Raw genomic sequence first — 16,061 nt, 5'->3', positions numbered from 1 at the left:
AGCTCCAGCCCAGAGCTCCAGTCCAGAGCTCCAAGCCCAGAGCTCCAGCCCAGAGCTCCCAGCCTGCTCAATGGCACTGCCATGTCACTGGGTCATTAGCCATGGCATGGCCAGGACTGCACAGCCCCTGACCACACACTGCTAGGCTCACACCAGCACTGGAAGATCCACCTTCTTCCCTGGACATTTAGTTGTCCTGTGCCCAGGCACCCTTCCCAGCCTTCCCAACACTGGCACAGCTCCCCACACCCTCCCAGTGCCCAGCCCACGCAGGCCTACAAAACCCAGCAGCACTGAAGTGACTAACGCCCTTCCTGGAGGGGCTACAGTGCCCCTTGGTGCCCTGGCTCCTCCATGGAAGCCCACTCACTATCCCACAGACACAGTGTCCCCACACAGGAGCCCCCATCCCCGTGGGGACAGCAGCCAGGCAGCCAAGTGACCCTGAAGCTCCTGGAGGTGCCCGGGGTGCCCGGCTGCAGCACCCAGCACCCTCCCCAGCCCTGGCTGCAGCCCGTGGAGCTGGCCGGGCCTGGGGGCTGCACAGAAAACCATGTTTAAAAGCATCTTCCTGTTTGGATGGTGGCCCCTGAGCGGGGGCAGCCCCAGGGCCAGGGGTGGTGCAGCTGGCGGGACTGGTGGGGGTGGCCTGCACCCGCTCTTCTAATTAGCCTTTCTTTGTTACAGCCCCCCTCCAACTGCATGTGATGCTTTAAAGAATGACAGATACTAAATCTAATTTAATCTACTCATTCACCCATCACTATAGCATAAAAATAGGAATATACCTATAAAAAGAGCTTTGCCAGGCAGTGTGGGCCAAAATCACAGCTATTGTGGGATTAGCAGCTTTGCAAAGCTAAAATGAATATCAGTGTTTTCAGTATAAAAGAACCCGAACCAGAAAACACGTTTTGGGGGCTCTAAGCCTGTCCTCAGTGAGCAGGACAGCTGCCACAGCACGGCCAGAGGCGGGAGCTGCCGTGCCAGGTCTCGCAGCCGTGCGATGCCGGGCAGGGGGAGAAACCCGGTTTGAAACGAACCCGCTGCTGCAACACACGGCACCACCGCCCGGAATAGACCCGCTCCCTAAAAATATAACATGCTAAACTTGGCAGCAGCCCTTTCGGAAAGGAATTTTCCGAGCAGGATTTGCAGAGGCTGTTTCCCGGCGGGCCAGGCGCCGCTCAGCCGAGTCTCCTGTGCCGGGGTGTGACTGTGAGCAGCGGGGATGTTCCCGGCCAGGAGCATCCCAGGGGCAGCACTGCAGCGGGCCTCAGCACACCTGTACGTCAGCCTGGGCTGGGCTCAGACCTGCACGGGGCTGGGGCTGCACAGGGCCGTGCAGGGTACAGCACTGGTCTGAGCCTCAGAGCCCAGCTATGCTCGGGGTCAGCACCGAGCCCTGTCCTGCAGCCATCACTTGCTCCCTCACCACAACAGCAGAGATGTGTTTCAAGCACTGACTGAATCCTCTGTTAACCAAACGAAGCTACCAAAGAGTCCTTCCACACCCAGACCCTCACTGAGCAAGAACCAAATGTCCCTGCCAAGCCCCACCGAAGGGTGCAGCGCTCCCACTGGCCCAGGCTGCAGACATGCACCCACCCTCCCGTGGCTGCTGCCCTCCAGCCCTCCAGAAGTCCTGCTCTTGGAGCATGGCAGTGCCAGGGGGAGTTCCAGGGCACAGTGTGGCTGCACAACCCAGAATGCCACAGACCATGGCTCCTGTGGCTGGGCCAGGGTGGCCACACGAGGAAAGCAGAGCAGAGTGAGCTGAGAGGTGCCCACAGCACCTGGAAAAGCCACTGGCACTGCTGAGCCCTCCCCAGTGCTGGAAGAACTGAGGTTTTGTTGAGAGCTTCATTACTTGGTCATTCCTTCAAATCCCAACCCAGCTGAAAACGCTGGGGCTGGGAGCTATGGAACATCAGCAGCATCCTCAGGGACCAGTCCAGCCACAGGCTCCTGGCAGGGACAGCACTGTCTGAAGGGGGTGAGGGCAGTCACTGCGTGCAGAGCCTGGTGTGCCCCAGCTCCTGACCGACTGGCCAGCCCAGCAGACTCAGTCCTGGTCACTGGCTCAGGCACCATCATGGTACAACCTCCTTACAAACCCAGAAAGGGTTTGGACAGGGACCAGCACCCAGGGGGTCACAACCAGGTCCCTCCAGACCCCACGGCACAGCCAACCCAGGGACAGTCAGTTGAATCCTCTCAGGTGTCCCTCCTACACAGAGGTGAGCCAGGCCAGCTGGCCAGAGCCAGCTCTGGGGTGGAGGTGGCACAGGTGGACAGTCTAAAACCCAGAGCAAATTCAGAGCTAAAGCAGGTGCCCACCCGTTGAGGGGCCCATCAGCCACGCATGGCCCATGCCCCTGTCCCACGTGATGGCCTCCAGTGACACCTTGTTGTCACACGCATCAGGAACACCTGTCCCCAAGTGCTGGGTGCAGAACCTCGGCACAGAATAAACCCCAGGAAGAGGATGGAGATTTTCACCTCCATCGTGCTCATCAGCCGGGTGAAAATCCAACTCCAAATCCTGTAACAAAACCCTCCTCCTGGCTTGCAAGTCCAGAGCTGCTGCCAAGGAGCAGGAGGCTTCTGGGAGAGCAGGGAGGAAGGGATGCAGAACACAACGGTCAAACCAAACCAGGCAGGGTGATGGGGGAACTGGGAGCTGCCAGATGCAGAGCTGCACACCCGGGAAAGTTTCTGCTTCCCAGGGACCCACAGGTCCTCCTTCCCAGCCCTGCAGACACTGGGAGCACCCGTTGGGCTGTGCTGTCACCGCCACTGCTGCCAGACCCAGGCCAAGCCATGCCAGAGTGCTCTGCAGGTCCAGAGAGCAGCAGAGCTGAGCCCCTGCTGTGGCCAGGGACAGGGGATCCCAGCTGGAGAGGGACATCTCCCATGCTGCAAGACAGGCCCTGGGCACTCCAAGGCATTCTTGTGCTCCCTTCCTCGGGACAGAAACCATCCCCTGATCGGGTGGGGGTTCAGGGACAGTTTTTGCCCAGCGTCAGATGTGCGGCAGCCACAGGGACCTCAGTGCAGCTTTGGAAAGGGTGGAACCCAGCGCAGCCCTGGCTGTCCCCGGGCCCTGCCCGCGGGAGGTGCCGTAAATCACGCGCCTGCCTCGGCAGCCCTGCCGCAGCCCCCGTGCCCACGCCTGTGCAGCCAGCTCCGGCCTCCAGCGGGGGAGAGACACCTGGGCCTCGCCATCCCCACCTCTGCTGGCCACGACCCCGCTCGGGCACCACCACAGACACCCCAAGGGAGCAAACACTCCCAGCCTTCCCCGCTGGGGCGGAGGGTTGGCACCTGCGTGCCTGTCCTCGCCGCTGGGTGAACCGCGCCGGCCACGCCAAGTGCAGGGAGGATGCCATGAATTTTTAAACTCCTGAAAGCACAAATGGAGTGGTTTGCCTGGCTGGGAGACGGGATTTCCGACGCAGCACAGAGGCATTTGAGGAAGATGCTGCCTCTCCCAAGCTGCCCTTCCCCTGGGATGATGGGCCCAGAAACCCGGCACTCAGGGTCCATCACAGGAACCAAGGGCAACCCTGTGGGACAGCAAAACCTTGGCCCAGGTGAAGGACCAAGCTGACGACCTCAGCAGCCTCTATCTGGGCTGCCCAAGCCCGGCACCCGCCGGGCACCACGTGCCCCCAGTCCCTCTGCAGCAGCTTCCAGCGACATCGGGACAGCCCCACGCCCGCCCGGCTGTGGACACGCACACATACGTGCACACACGTGTTCACGCACGAGCTCATCACCTTCCCTTCTGCTCAGGCCACGCAGGAGCCTCGTTCCTTCACCCGAGCATCCATCATCGCCAAGCGGCAGCCGCGCCGAGGCGGGGAAGCGCTGGAGCCGCGCCGGCGGCTCTGCCTGCCGCACTGCCCGCGCCTCTGCCCTGGCCGAGCTCCCGCCGCCACGGCGGGGAACGCGGAGAAACCCCAAAAGCTGCAGCCGAGGAGCCCCGGCGGCACAACTCCGGCTGCCGCGGGGCTGGAGCGGGGAGGCTGCGAGGAAGCTGTCAAGCTCTTACCCTCTGCCCAGAGGGAACCAGCCAGAAACACGTGCGAACCGGAAAGCAAAAAAATCCCCTGGAGAGGGTGGCTTACCTGTTGGAGGTAGAGGAAGGCTGGAGGACAGGGGAGAGAGTGAGGAAGCATGCCTGAGTTGGAGACAAGGAGGCAGCCCGAGTTAGCCATGGAGCACAGCATGTGTCGACAGGTAGCCGTGGAGCTGCTCGCGGGTCCGTCCTCTTCCGCACACCGCTATCCACCGCTATCCTCGTCTTCCCGGCTGGCCCCTCGGGCTCTCCCCTCCTCGCCGTCCCTCCCGACCCCTCGGCGCTAGTTAGGAGGGTTCATCTGCGGCAGGCCGGCCGCGCCGCCGCCGGAGCAGCGCTTGGCTCTTCACTTCGGGGCCATTAGACACTGGCACTGAGCGCACGGTCTGCAAAGGGTGTGCGTGAGCCAGAGCGGAGCGGGAGAGAAAGGAAGGGGAGGAGGAAGGAGAGAGGGCTCGGGAGCGAAATAAAAGGGGTGGGAGTTGGAGGAGGAGGGGGAGTCCCCTGTGCATTCAGACATCAAACAGAGCTCTGTATAAAATGAAGAGAATCCGTAATGACATGAGAACAGCTGATCCCGCACTTAACCCCTCCACCGCCGCCGCTCTGCAGATGGCTTCCCCGCCGCCCTCGCCGCCCGGCCGCACGCTGGGGAAGCAACCGGGCAGGACGGGGCCGGGCGGGCAGAGCCGGCTCCGCTCCCGGCTCCGCTCCCAGGGGAGGGGAGGCTCTTACCGGGAGTCGCGGCGCTGCGGCGCGGTGCCGCGGGAAGCCGTGCGGGCAGCGGCGGCGGCGGGGCTGCCGGGGACTCCCCCGTGCTCACTCCGCCGCACACGTGCACACCGCCACGCTCTCGCCGCGAGACGCCGGCGCTGCCGGGCCCCGGGAGCCGTGCAGCAGCCCCGGCTCCGCCTCCCCGGAGCCACCGGCCCCGCACGGCCCCGCACGGCCCCGCAGCCGCGGGCAGCCCGCAGCGTTCCCTGCCGGACCAGCCGCACCTCACCGATGCCCGCATGCCCCGGGCACCACTGCTCAACCCTGCCAAGGTGTGGGAGCCCCCGGCAGGGCCCTGTGAGTCCCCACCTGCCCGCCCGTCCCCCAGGCACGGAGGGCTGTGGGGACCCCTGCCCCTTGGGGTGACATGAGGGGCGCTGCCCCCTGGCACTGGCTCCCCTGCGCTCCTCAGGCGATGGGGACCCTCTGCCCCAAGACCCACAGAGGTCAGCCCCGGCAGGGCTCCAGAGGTGCTCTGGCGTTTCCAGGGGCCCTGCGGTGCTGCCAGCAGCCCTGACGCATCCACACCACACTCACCGCTGTCACAGCTGCCATGGCAATAGCCTACGTGCCGGTGCCCGCGAGGGACAGCCGCGTGTGTTCGCTCGGGTCCCGTCCCACCTCCACCCAGCCGGGCCCCGCAGCAGCCCCGGCACTGCCGGGGGTCCCTCCCTGGTGCCCACGCCTCGGCAGCACCGTGCCCGGCTCCGGAGCCATGGCAGTGCCGAGGCTGCCAGGCTGGCATTGTGCTGGGGCATGTAGGAAACGAAACCTGGGCTCGGCTCAGTTTCCGTCTTGGCCAAATGTGATGCACAAAGGCAGGGCTGTGCCAGCAGCTGCTGATGCTCCGTCTCTGCCGGAGCCTCCAGCACACGACCAGCCGTTTGGAGCTGGGATTTTCCACAGTATCCCCAGGCAGAGTGACATGCTGCAGTGTCCTGGTACACTCGCAGCAGTTACGGCTTCTGCTGCAGACACTCCGGAGCAGCAGTGTGTGGCATGGCCAGCCCAGAGCACAGGGAAAACCTGCTGCAAACAGCTCTGGAAGAGCCAGCCTGGGAAAGCAGTGTGGGGCCAAGGGGGTGCCAGCCCCTCCCAGCAGGTCCTGAAGCTTGGGGGACTACACTCCAAAGGGACTGCAGGGACCCAGATTAGGGAGGGGATGGCAGACCTGGGGGAGGCTTTGTCACCACCACCACCTTTGTCACCACCACCACCTTGTGGCACTGGGCACGAAAAAGGTCCAGCAGTGACATCTGCTGCCAACAGCATCCCCAGGCACTGCTCCCTGTGGATGCCCACCACAGCTGCTCCCCCTCCAGCTCCAAGGACCACGACAGAAGCAGCGGCCCCTTCAACTCACTGTGCTGCTCAGACCCCTGAGCACCTGCTGGCTCCAGCTTCCCTTCCCAGAGACCCCCATGGCCGGGGTGCCATGCCCTCCTGTGCCCTCCAGCACCCGGGGAAGGATGTGGCACAGCTCTGAAAGGACAAGTGTGTCCCCCCACAGCCCTTGGTGCAGTGGAGGGAACAGGGGCTCCCCCAGGAACCCGCATGCACCCGAGCACCATGGAGACCCCCAGCAGGCAGCTCCAAAGGCCCTGGCTCCACTGCAGCTCCTGGAGGTGACAATGGCAGGGCACCGCCTGGCACACTGGCCTTGCGGTGCCCAGCTAAGCCAACCACGTGAGGCAGGAACGGGCTCCAGGATGAGGTAATCTGCCCATCCTCCCCCGCGCCGCTCCGGCCAGGGTGACTCAAAGGCATTCCTGGCCGGTGGCAGCACCACAAGTGCTGGCACTGCCCCGAGCCAGCAGCGAAATGGGCACAGCTCTGCGAGCTGAGCAAGTGGAGTCCCTTCTCCTGCCATCACCAGTGCGTGCCTGGCTGCAGAGATGTCCCTCTGCAGAGGGGAGCCCCGGGGACACGGGCCGGGCAGGGTGGCACCAAGCCCCCAGTCAGCTCCAGTGGGAACACCGTGCTGGCACCACTGGCTGGGTTCCCCTGCCCTGCTGCTCCCAGTGACACTGTGCCACAGTCCCAGCCAGCAGCCTGGCGGTGGCACCAGGGCAGTGCCCAGCCCCGCAGAGCCGCAGCCCCGGAGGAGCACCTCCAAAACTGAAGCCTCCTGGAACGAAAGTTTATTTATCTGTTTAATTAAGATGTGTTCACCAGGCGCACAGACCCCATTCCATCTGTCTCACTTACAGCCGTGTCCCAGTAAAATTAAACCTAATAAATATCAGCAGAGGGAAAGCAAAGGGCACGTGTGAGATATACGATCAAAGGCTGAATTGCACAGGGCTGCAGTTCTCAGCACATCTCTCTCTGCCCTTCGGGGCTGGGCTGGCGCTGCGCTCCCCGCTCAGGATGGGGCTGCCTTTCCTTCAAATCAGCACAATTCCCAGTTTTTTATTTTTTTTTTAATGAACCCTTCAGGGCTCCTTGGTTTTGTTTTCTGGAAGAGGGAGAACAACATGGCACCGGGACAGGAGTGGTCTTGGCCACTGTTCTGGTGCTGGAGCCAAGGGCCAGAGCCTGCACTGGGAGCACTGGTGGGCATGTACCCCCAAACCACTGAGGGAAACTGAGGGAACTTGCCAGGGGCACTGCAGCACATCTGGCTGCTCCAGGCACCGGGATGGACCTGCTGCCCAGTGGAGAGCTGCTGGGAGATGCCCGAGCAGCCAGTGCAGTGCCACCCTCTCCTTGGGAAATGGCAGCAAAGCCCAGGCTTCCTCCAAGGGACATCCCACCATCTGGGAGCTTCATCCACGAGGAACGAGGCCCAGGGGTCTGCCTGGAGCCCCCAGCCCCGCTGAGCACACAGTGGCACATCCAGGTACCAAGGGCCCTGCATGGTCTGCACCAAGCCCTGAGCCCCTGTCAGAGCTGCTGCCAGCCCAGAGCTGGCCCAGCCCCATGCCCAGATTCCGACCCACAGGAATCCCAGTGGGAATCCCAGTGCCTGGCAGCAGGGTTCCTCCTGGGAGCCCCGTGTTTCCTCTCCCAGCAGAGAGGACGACGCGATGCCCAGGCCCTGCCATGGGGCACGGGGCGTCCTGGGGGCTGCTGCTGTTCAGTGGGACCCCGTGGTCCCTGCAGCACTCTCCCACAGGGCCAAGCCCAATGCTGACACCCGTGAGAGCTGCCGAGGAGGGCTGCAGATCAGGAAAGACACAACCTCTGCCAGGAGGGCCCTCGAGGCTGGAGCAGGGAGATCAGGTGCTCCAGCCTCCCTGGGGCCATCCTGTGAGTGCAGGGCTGGCAGCACACCAGCACCCAGGGACAGCGGTACCAACCTGATCCTCTCCTCCCACCCACTCCAAATGCCCCCAAGCTGAGGCATTCATTAATTAGAAGCTCATTAGTAGTTATTCAAAGACATCAAGCAATTAGATGAAGATGAAGGCATTGACAGATCTGAGCTCCTTTGTGACAAGGAACATCCCATGGCAAGGAAGGTCCCACGTCCCCTGTACCTTGGCCACAGGGATGGCCCCAACTTAGGGCATGGACCAGGACAGCAAGAAGGGACTGGCAAGCCTCCCTGGCACCCTGTTCAACCACTCCATCTTCCTCTGCTCCTTCCTCCTCCTCCTCCAGCAGCTCTCAGAGGTCACTGGAGCCACTCTGAGCACCTGCTCTGAACTCCCAAAGATGGAGCACCCAGGTAGGACCTCACCAGGTGAGGAGGGGACTGTGACCAAACCACAGCCAGTGTCTGAGACAGCAGCTGTGGCAGGAGGATGGGAAAGCACTTGGAAGTGTAATGGGATCCAGGGAAAAAAACGCCCCATGAGGATGTTCCTGACCCACTGTGGGGGGAACAGGATGGGGCCTGGGGATCTGCCAGCCTCTGGCCAGAGCTGCCAGCACCGTGCAGAACAGGACAGCAGCTGGGTCAGCACCTGGGGATGTTCCACAGCCTCCCGTGCCACCCCTCCTCTGCCCTTGAGCCACTTGGGCAGGGACAGGAGCCCTGGTGCTCTCCACAAAATGGCACCTCCTTGCAGCTGTCCCCTGTGCCCATCACCCAGCACAAAGAGGGGCACAGGGACCCCCAGCAGCCAGTGCATCCAGCACAAACACAGGGACCCCAGCAGGCAGTCCCATCCGTGCCCTGGCTCCCTGCAGGACACTCGGGGCAGCTCCTCAGGGACACAGCTCACACCCCTGGCTGGGCAGCACGAGCCACAGCCTGTCACCATGCCTGGCTCCTCGCCTCTGCCCGTGCCACCCTTCCTGAAGCCCTTTCACTTGACAAAATACTTACATGAAATGGCAATTAGGCTCCCTGGATTTAATGAGAACTAACCTGCAGCAGCAGCAGCGTGGCAGAGCAGCTGCTGCCAAGCACTTTGAGCCTACAGGCCGGGTGGGCAGTGCTGGGGACCACAGCAGGGGACAGGGAGAATGGCTGTACCGTGCTCGCAGGGTCACCAGGGCCAGAAGCACGGCCACCAACACTGGGGCCAGGGCCAGCACCACCACCAGGCCCAGCACAGACTGAAAAAAGGAGGAAGGACTGGTGGAGGATGATGCAAGGAAGGAGCAACTGCAGACCAGGAACATGAAATGCTGCATGCCCAGGGTCCCCCTCTTCCCTGAGACCAACTCCACTGCCTGACAAAGGGTTCCCAAGAAAAAGCCCCTCTGAACTGGCAGCTCTGTGCCTCAAAGGCTGCTGGGGGGCTTCAGCAGCAGCCCCCAGGGTACCAGCACATGGCACACAACAGGAGGGGACCAAGCCACCCCAAGCAGGGGTGGCACTGCCAGTGTGGGCAGGGGCACTGGGCTGGGACCCACCTGAGCAGCAGACAGGTGAGGTGGGCATGGGGGAACACCAGGCTGGAGATACCCCAGAAGCAAACACTCCATCCTCATAATAGGATTTTTTTTTTAAATGCACAGAGAGGATGCTAAATGCACAGAGTTTTTAAATGCACAGAGTTAGTGCTAAACAGGTGCTGTGACCCAGGGCACACTTTATAAATCGTAGCATTTACAGACCCCTTCTTCCCCTTGCCCCATACACACTTAATTTCTCTGCAATTACTGTTTGTTTGAAGGCATTTTGCTTTAGCATCTCAGCCCGTTGAGGTGCTGATGACTGAGCCACCAGAGCTCTCCTGTCACACAGGGGTACCAGACTCTGTGCTTCCTCCCACGCCGCGACGGAGAGACGCCCACGATGCCGAGAAGTGACAAAGCTCACTGCTCTGCCGGGAGCACAGCCCTCGCCCTGCCCCTCCCAGCACAGCTGGGGATGCCACCATGCAGGGCTGGGACCGGCTGTCCTGGGCTGGCTGGCTCTGTGTGCCACACAGGACAGGGAACAGAGAGCCTGGAGTGCCACTGCCCCACAGCCAGAGCGGTGTGGGATGCTGTGCCCGGTGGGAATGGGCACCCCATGCCACCCGTGCCTGCTCAGCCCAGCCCTGCAGAGCCACACAGCTCTGCCCTGCTCTCCAGCTGTGGTGGGGTTCAGTCCCTGGGCACAGTTAGCACCGAGGCAGGAGGCTGTGCCAGCCCTGACAGGCGCTGGAGCCGTGGCAGCGCTGACATCCCCATGACAAAGCACCCTGCACCTGAAAGCTGCTTCCTGAGGAACAATGAATTCGCAGTATCCTCCTCCTCCCCATAAGCTCCTTTCCCCCTTTAACTGCCTCTGCCCACGCTGTCCCCTGCTCCCAAATCCAGGAGAGCACAATTCCCTGGAGCCTGTAAGCCCCACCAGAGCGCTGCTGCCCCTCGCCACCTCTCAGGGGGCAGGTGAAGGAGCAGGTGCCACTGGCTTGCAGCCTCAGCTGGTAGGCTGGGGTACCATGGGAAGACCCTGGGGTGGTGCAGAGCCTGATACAGCCCAGCTCCCAGCTCTGGGGAGCGAGTGGAGCTCCATGGGGCACTGCTGGCTCCAGCTCTGCTCTGCTCACTGTCCCAGCTGCACCCAGACTGGGGCTCACACCCACACTCAGTGTCCAGCCTCCAGCAAAGGGCCTGGACAGACCCTGTCCCCTGCTCTCCATGGCTGTTCCAAGCTCTGAGATGTTTGGGTAGGTGTCAGCCTGTCCCCCCTCCAGCCATGGCCTTGTGCCCTGCTAGAGCAGGGAGAGCTGAGCCCCCATGCCCAGCCCACTCCCCAGCCATGCCCCTCGCTCTGGGCATCCCCCCAAGCCTCAGAACCCCTGAGCAGGGACTGCTGTGGGGGGACTTTGGGGTCCACAAGGGGATCTCAGGGTCCCCATGGTAGGTTTCCCTCAGTAGCCTCAGGAATTTCAGGCCTGAGACAAAATGTGGGGGCTGCCCCACAAGCATCTGCCAAGATCCTGGGTGGGCACCGTGAGAGGGGGCTGCAGCTCTGCACAGAGCCATCACCTGAATGTCCCACTGTCACCACAGAGCACCGTCCCCTCCCAGGACAGCCAGAGCCCACCAGCGACCACCAAAGCACAGCTGGGGCAAGGGTTTGGTGCTGGCCAGGGCAGGCAGCACCGCACGGAGCTTGGGCAGGGCAGTGCAGAAACAGGAGGGCAGCCGGGGGTGCCCAGGCAGAGACCCCTGCCTGGCCCCAGCCCTGCAGCCCTGCCCTGCTGCCAGCCGGGCAGAGAGTGCCGACCACAGGGGGAGCTCTCCCTGGAGCCCCGGAGTGCAAATCCACCCCGATCCTGAGCGAAACCTCAGCAGACGGGGAGGGCAGCGCCCACCCTTGGCAGCGGTACCTACCCAAAAATACATCATCGGGGCTGAGGGGCTCGGCGGGGCTGGCTGGGAGGCCGATGGGCGATGGGAGGGCGATGGGAGGGGGCGATGGGAGGGGGGCGATGGGAGGGCGATGGGAGGGGGGCCATGGGAGGGCGATGGGAGCTGCTCCCGACGCGGCTGCACCGGCCCCGCTCCTCCGGGCTGCTCTGTGCCCGCCGTCTGTCCGGCTCCGGCGCCGAGGGCCGGTGCTCCCGGTGCCCCCGCTGCTCCCGGAGCTCCCGGAGCTCGCTGGCCTCCGTCCCTGGAGGGCTCGGAGCCGGCGGGCAGCCCCCGGCACGCTGCTGGGGCAGGGCAGGGGCCGGGGGCACCGGGGCAGCGCCTTGGGCAGCGCTTTATCCACCCCGGGGAAAATGGGGAGGAAGAAAAAAATTAAATCCTCTCCAGTGTTTCCGAGGGCCAAAGGCAAGGGCGAGCGTGTGAGGGACGCCAGCCCGGGGGTGAGCCGGGGAGGGTGCGGGACCGGGCTGGGCGCCGGGGGCCGCGGCTCCCGCTGACACTCCGAGCAGCCGATGTCTGCCTCAGCGTTTTTCAAGATACCCTGTCAATAGGGGAACCCGCCGCTCACAGTTAACCTGCGAGGTGCCAGCCGGCTGCCGGCCCCGCGGGTGCCAGAGCCCCGCTGCCATCGCGGGCACGGCCGGCCGGCATGCTCAGCCTGCTCCGCCTGGGATGCTCTGTGCCCCCGGGTTTTGGAGAAGCGCCCCGAGGGGGACAGAGCACCGCCCAGCCCCCATGTGCAAGGGGGAGCCATGGGGACAGTCCCTGGAGCCCGGGATGTGGCCATGGACTGCACCCAGAAATCCCAGCCAGCACCAGGGCAGCCCCGGCAGAGCCCCGGGCAGAGCAGCAGGACGGGACAGGGACACAGGGGGGGCTGGCCATGGCGTGGCCCCTGGGGGTGGGTCGGGGGTCCTGCACACAAACCCCAGCAGCCCCTGGCACTCAGTGCAGGCTTGGCAGCCGGGCAGTGCTGCTCCTCGGGCTCTAAATCTCTGTCCTGCAGGGGCACGCGGTGCAAGGAGCGAGGGGACCATGAGCGCTGAACCAGGCGTGGTATGAGGGAATAAATAAGGATAAGGGAAGCAGAGGAGTGAGGGGGGCAGCAGATTGGTCTCCGGGGCCCAGCTGGTTCTGACATCTACAGCCCCATAATCATATTCAGAGCAGCACCAGGCTGGAGGCAGCTCTCCTCCAGCACGGCAATAAACGAGAGCAACACTCTCAATAATTCAGCACCAGGAGAGGGTGATAAAGCAGCAGAGGCACCACTGCAGGCAGCTGGGGCAGGGGGCTCCCTGCTCCCTCTTATATCTCCGTGATCCAAACCCTTTCCTCTCTCTCTGCAGCCTGTAAAGGCAGCCCCAGCTGTGACTTGGGGTCCCCCCCAGCCTGCCAGACCCGCCAGCCCTGCTGTATGGGACAGACAGAGGGGCCCAGCGCAGCAGAAGGAAACCCCTCCATCACCAGCAGACAAAACCTGAGGGGTCACTGGGCAGGGCTCAGAACCCTCCTGGAGCCAGGGCAGGGCCAGCAGCACAAGCACCTCCCCAGCTTCCTTCCCAGCAGCTTTCCACCCTCTGCCAGTGCAGCCCCCCACACCCACACAAACAGAGCCCAGAGCCAGATCCCAAACGTCCCACGCAGAGCGGGCACGGGGCAGCTGAGCTGCAGGACACCCACTCCGCTGCCCTTCCCTCCTCCAGACACAGCCAGTGGCCACAGCCCAGGGCTGACCTGTGCCCTCCGACCCCACACACAGCAGGGCACTGAGCAAAGCCCCTCCTGAGCACGGGAAGTGAAGCACTGAGACATCAGCAAGCCCAGGGGTGGGGGCAGCCCTGGCCCCACAGCCCCCCCTGCACTGGCCAGTGTCCCCAGGCACACAGCCCAGCCCAGCCTGGCTCCCTGCAAGCCCTGCTCCCACCCAGCCCACCTGCTCCTCCTAGCAGCTCTATTTCTACATTTCCCACGGGATCTCAGGACCCTTCCAGACCACAATCCCTCCCAGCAGGTCACTTCCATCCTTGTCCTGTACGTGCCAAGGATGGGAGTGTTCCCCTGCCAGACACCTCTCCATAGCTTTGCAAGGGGCAGCTCCTGCAGCACAGTGCCCCTGCCCTGGTCCCATCGCCCCTGGGCCCACTGGCATCCTCAGGCCATGCCAGGGCCCAGAGCTATGGATGCACCAGGCTCATCCTCTGCAGCCCCTCGGCTTTCTTTGCTCCTCTGCTTCACTGCCTTTGACAGGGGAGCACTGTACTCAGTGGGATGGACCCTGGGGGGATGCAGGGTCCCCTCTTGGGGGAGTGGGGTGCCCCTACTGCTGCAAAGTCCAGTAATGTGAGGGTGGGACAGGAAGGGGTCACCCACACCTGACCAGTGCGCACCAGGCTGGCAGAGGGCACCTGCCCTGGTCCACCTTCCCCTCACATCTGCCATGCCCTGCCTCAGCCTGGGGACACTGGGAGCTGTTGTGACACCTCCCAGAACCCCGGGGACAAACATCTCCTGGGGTGGGCAACTGCAACAGACTGGGGCTGTGGGCTGCTCTTTGCCCCCAGGAGGGACAGGGACCCTGGGTCCTCCAGGGAAGGCTCCTGGGAGCCGCACGGTATGGACAGACAGCAGGTCAGCACACACGGACACTCACAGGCACGTCACTCTCAGCTCCCCTCATGCAGGATTCACCTCACACCTGCGTGGGGCCCAACACCAGGGGGGAGCAGGGGGCTGCTGGCAGAGGGGAGGGGGCAGCCTTCCCCCCATCCCTGCCCTGAGCACGGCTCTGTGCCCACCAGCCCTGCCCGAGCCCTGAGCCACAGGCTGAGGCTGCTGGCCTGCCCTGCCCCCTGCCAGCCCCACACATGCAGCTTCAGCGTGCAGGAGGGACCCGGGAGCAGCCAAGGCAGAGCCCAACGCAGGAACTGCCATCCAAACCCTCCGTACCTTTTATTCAGCCCAGCTCCTCCCGCGGCGCTTGCACTGGGCTCTCTAGAAAAGACAGGGAAGAGGAGGAAGAATTAAAATCAATGATCATCATCACTAACCTGCTACAGTCAGTGCTGTCTGCTCATCGACTGCACGGTGCTGGGATATGAGCACAGATGTGTTATTCCCTGGGCACTAGGGAGCCTGTGCTGGTCAGGGGCTGGTGGCCAGGCCAGGGCTCAGCCCAGGGCAGCCGAGCAGCAGCAGCACCCACCAGCACCATGCCAGGGTGAGGGGCACAGGATCCCCCCCTTCAGCTCCACCAGTGCACCTCAAACCCAACCCAGCTCACACAGACCAGGGGTCCTTTCCTGGGCTCCCCTGCAAGCACAGCCCCACACACCCCCACGGGCTGGGACAGGGCACAGCTGCCATCCAAGTGCTGGCTGCACATCTGGGTTGGTGCATCCCAGGCCTTCTGCCCACGGCAGCACAGTGACTCCTCTCCTGTGAGGAGCAACCCCTGCGGCACGCGGCTCCGCTGCTCTCCTGGCTCTGGACACTTCTTGGAAATTAAGCCAAATTTCAAAGAAAACTTCCTGAAAGCTGCACTTCAGCTAATTGGCTTTTGCAGCGTGGCCAAGGCAAACATTCATCAATCATGTTAGACCCTCAGAAATAATGAGAATGGCTGATACATCCCCAGGAGTGGCTAAAGAATGGGGGGGCTGTGTGTGCCTGTACCCGCTGCTGTGGAGGCCAGCAAGGGCTGAGTCCCACCTGCCCAAGAGCTCAGCCCCCACTGCAGGGCCAGCACCCCCAGGTGAGGGTCCCGGGGGTGGCTGCAGGGACCCCGTGCCTGGAGGCTGCCCCGAGCCCACGGCAGTGCCAGGAGCACACGGCCCACAGACGGTCCGGCCGCTCAGGAAGCACAGAGGCTGTTCCCAGGCACTGGTGTTAGCAAACACGGCTCTCAGCCGCGCAGCAGGATAATCAATTATGGTAATTCTTGCCTCAATGAATCAGATTCATGGAGGAGTACAGCTCATTAGGCTGGTGCTGACTTCCATTAGCACTCTCATGATAAAAACCCTCCCAACGCTCTCACCCTGCACGATGCGTTCACCAGGCTGGGGGTCTCCCCTCCCACCAGGACAGGGCAGACCCAGCTGTGGGATGTGGCTGTCCCAAAAAAGATGGTTGGGGACTCCCTGGTTCCCAGCAGCGTGCTGACAGCCCTGGCCCTGCAGGCCTGGCAGACCCCAGCCACCGCTCCTGAGCTGTGCCATGGCTTCGCCAAGGAAGCGCCCACCAGGATCCCGGCTGGCAGCAGGAGATGGCACAGCAGGCCCAGAGCACTCCAGCAGCAGGGCTGGGAGAGCTGGGAGAGCTGGGAGCCCAGTCTGCCTGCTCTGCCATGAATAATTGAGGCGGCGCGCTCCTGGGGGAGGCTCAGCCGTGGGTAACGCCGCATTTCCCAAACACATTTCCCAAGGAAGGCGCCTTCTGA

The 16,061-nt window shown here is 63.2% G+C and overlaps 1 protein-coding gene across 9 annotated transcripts in view; it reads right to left on the bottom strand.

Moving 5' to 3' along the window:
- RBFOX3 (RNA binding fox-1 homolog 3) overlaps positions 1–16,061 on the bottom strand; it is a 136,589-nt gene that overhangs the window by 16,104 nt on the left and 104,424 nt on the right. For 6 of the 9 annotated variants that reach the window (XM_039716131.1, XM_039716127.1, XM_039716132.1 and 3 more), the window contains 2 exons: positions 14,570–14,614; positions 4,134–4,470 (listed from right to left, as the gene is read on the bottom strand). In XM_039716131.1, coding sequence (XP_039572065.1) covers positions 4,134–4,235 — 102 coding nt within the window. In that variant the 5' untranslated portion in view covers positions 4,236–4,470; positions 14,570–14,614. The remainder of the gene's footprint in view (positions 1–4,133; positions 4,471–14,569; positions 14,615–16,061) is intronic. The other 3 variants (XM_039716134.1, XM_039716135.1, XM_039716133.1) reach the window with 2 other exon arrangements.

Source organism: Passer montanus, unplaced genomic scaffold, assembly GCF_014805655.1.
Source record: "Passer montanus isolate IOZ18808 unplaced genomic scaffold, ASM1480565v1 scaffold35, whole genome shotgun sequence".
Lineage (NCBI taxonomy): Eukaryota > Metazoa > Chordata > Aves > Passeriformes > Passeridae > Passer > Passer montanus.
Note: the sequence above shows the minus strand (reverse complement) of the source record. Positions and strands in the feature narration are given on the sequence as shown.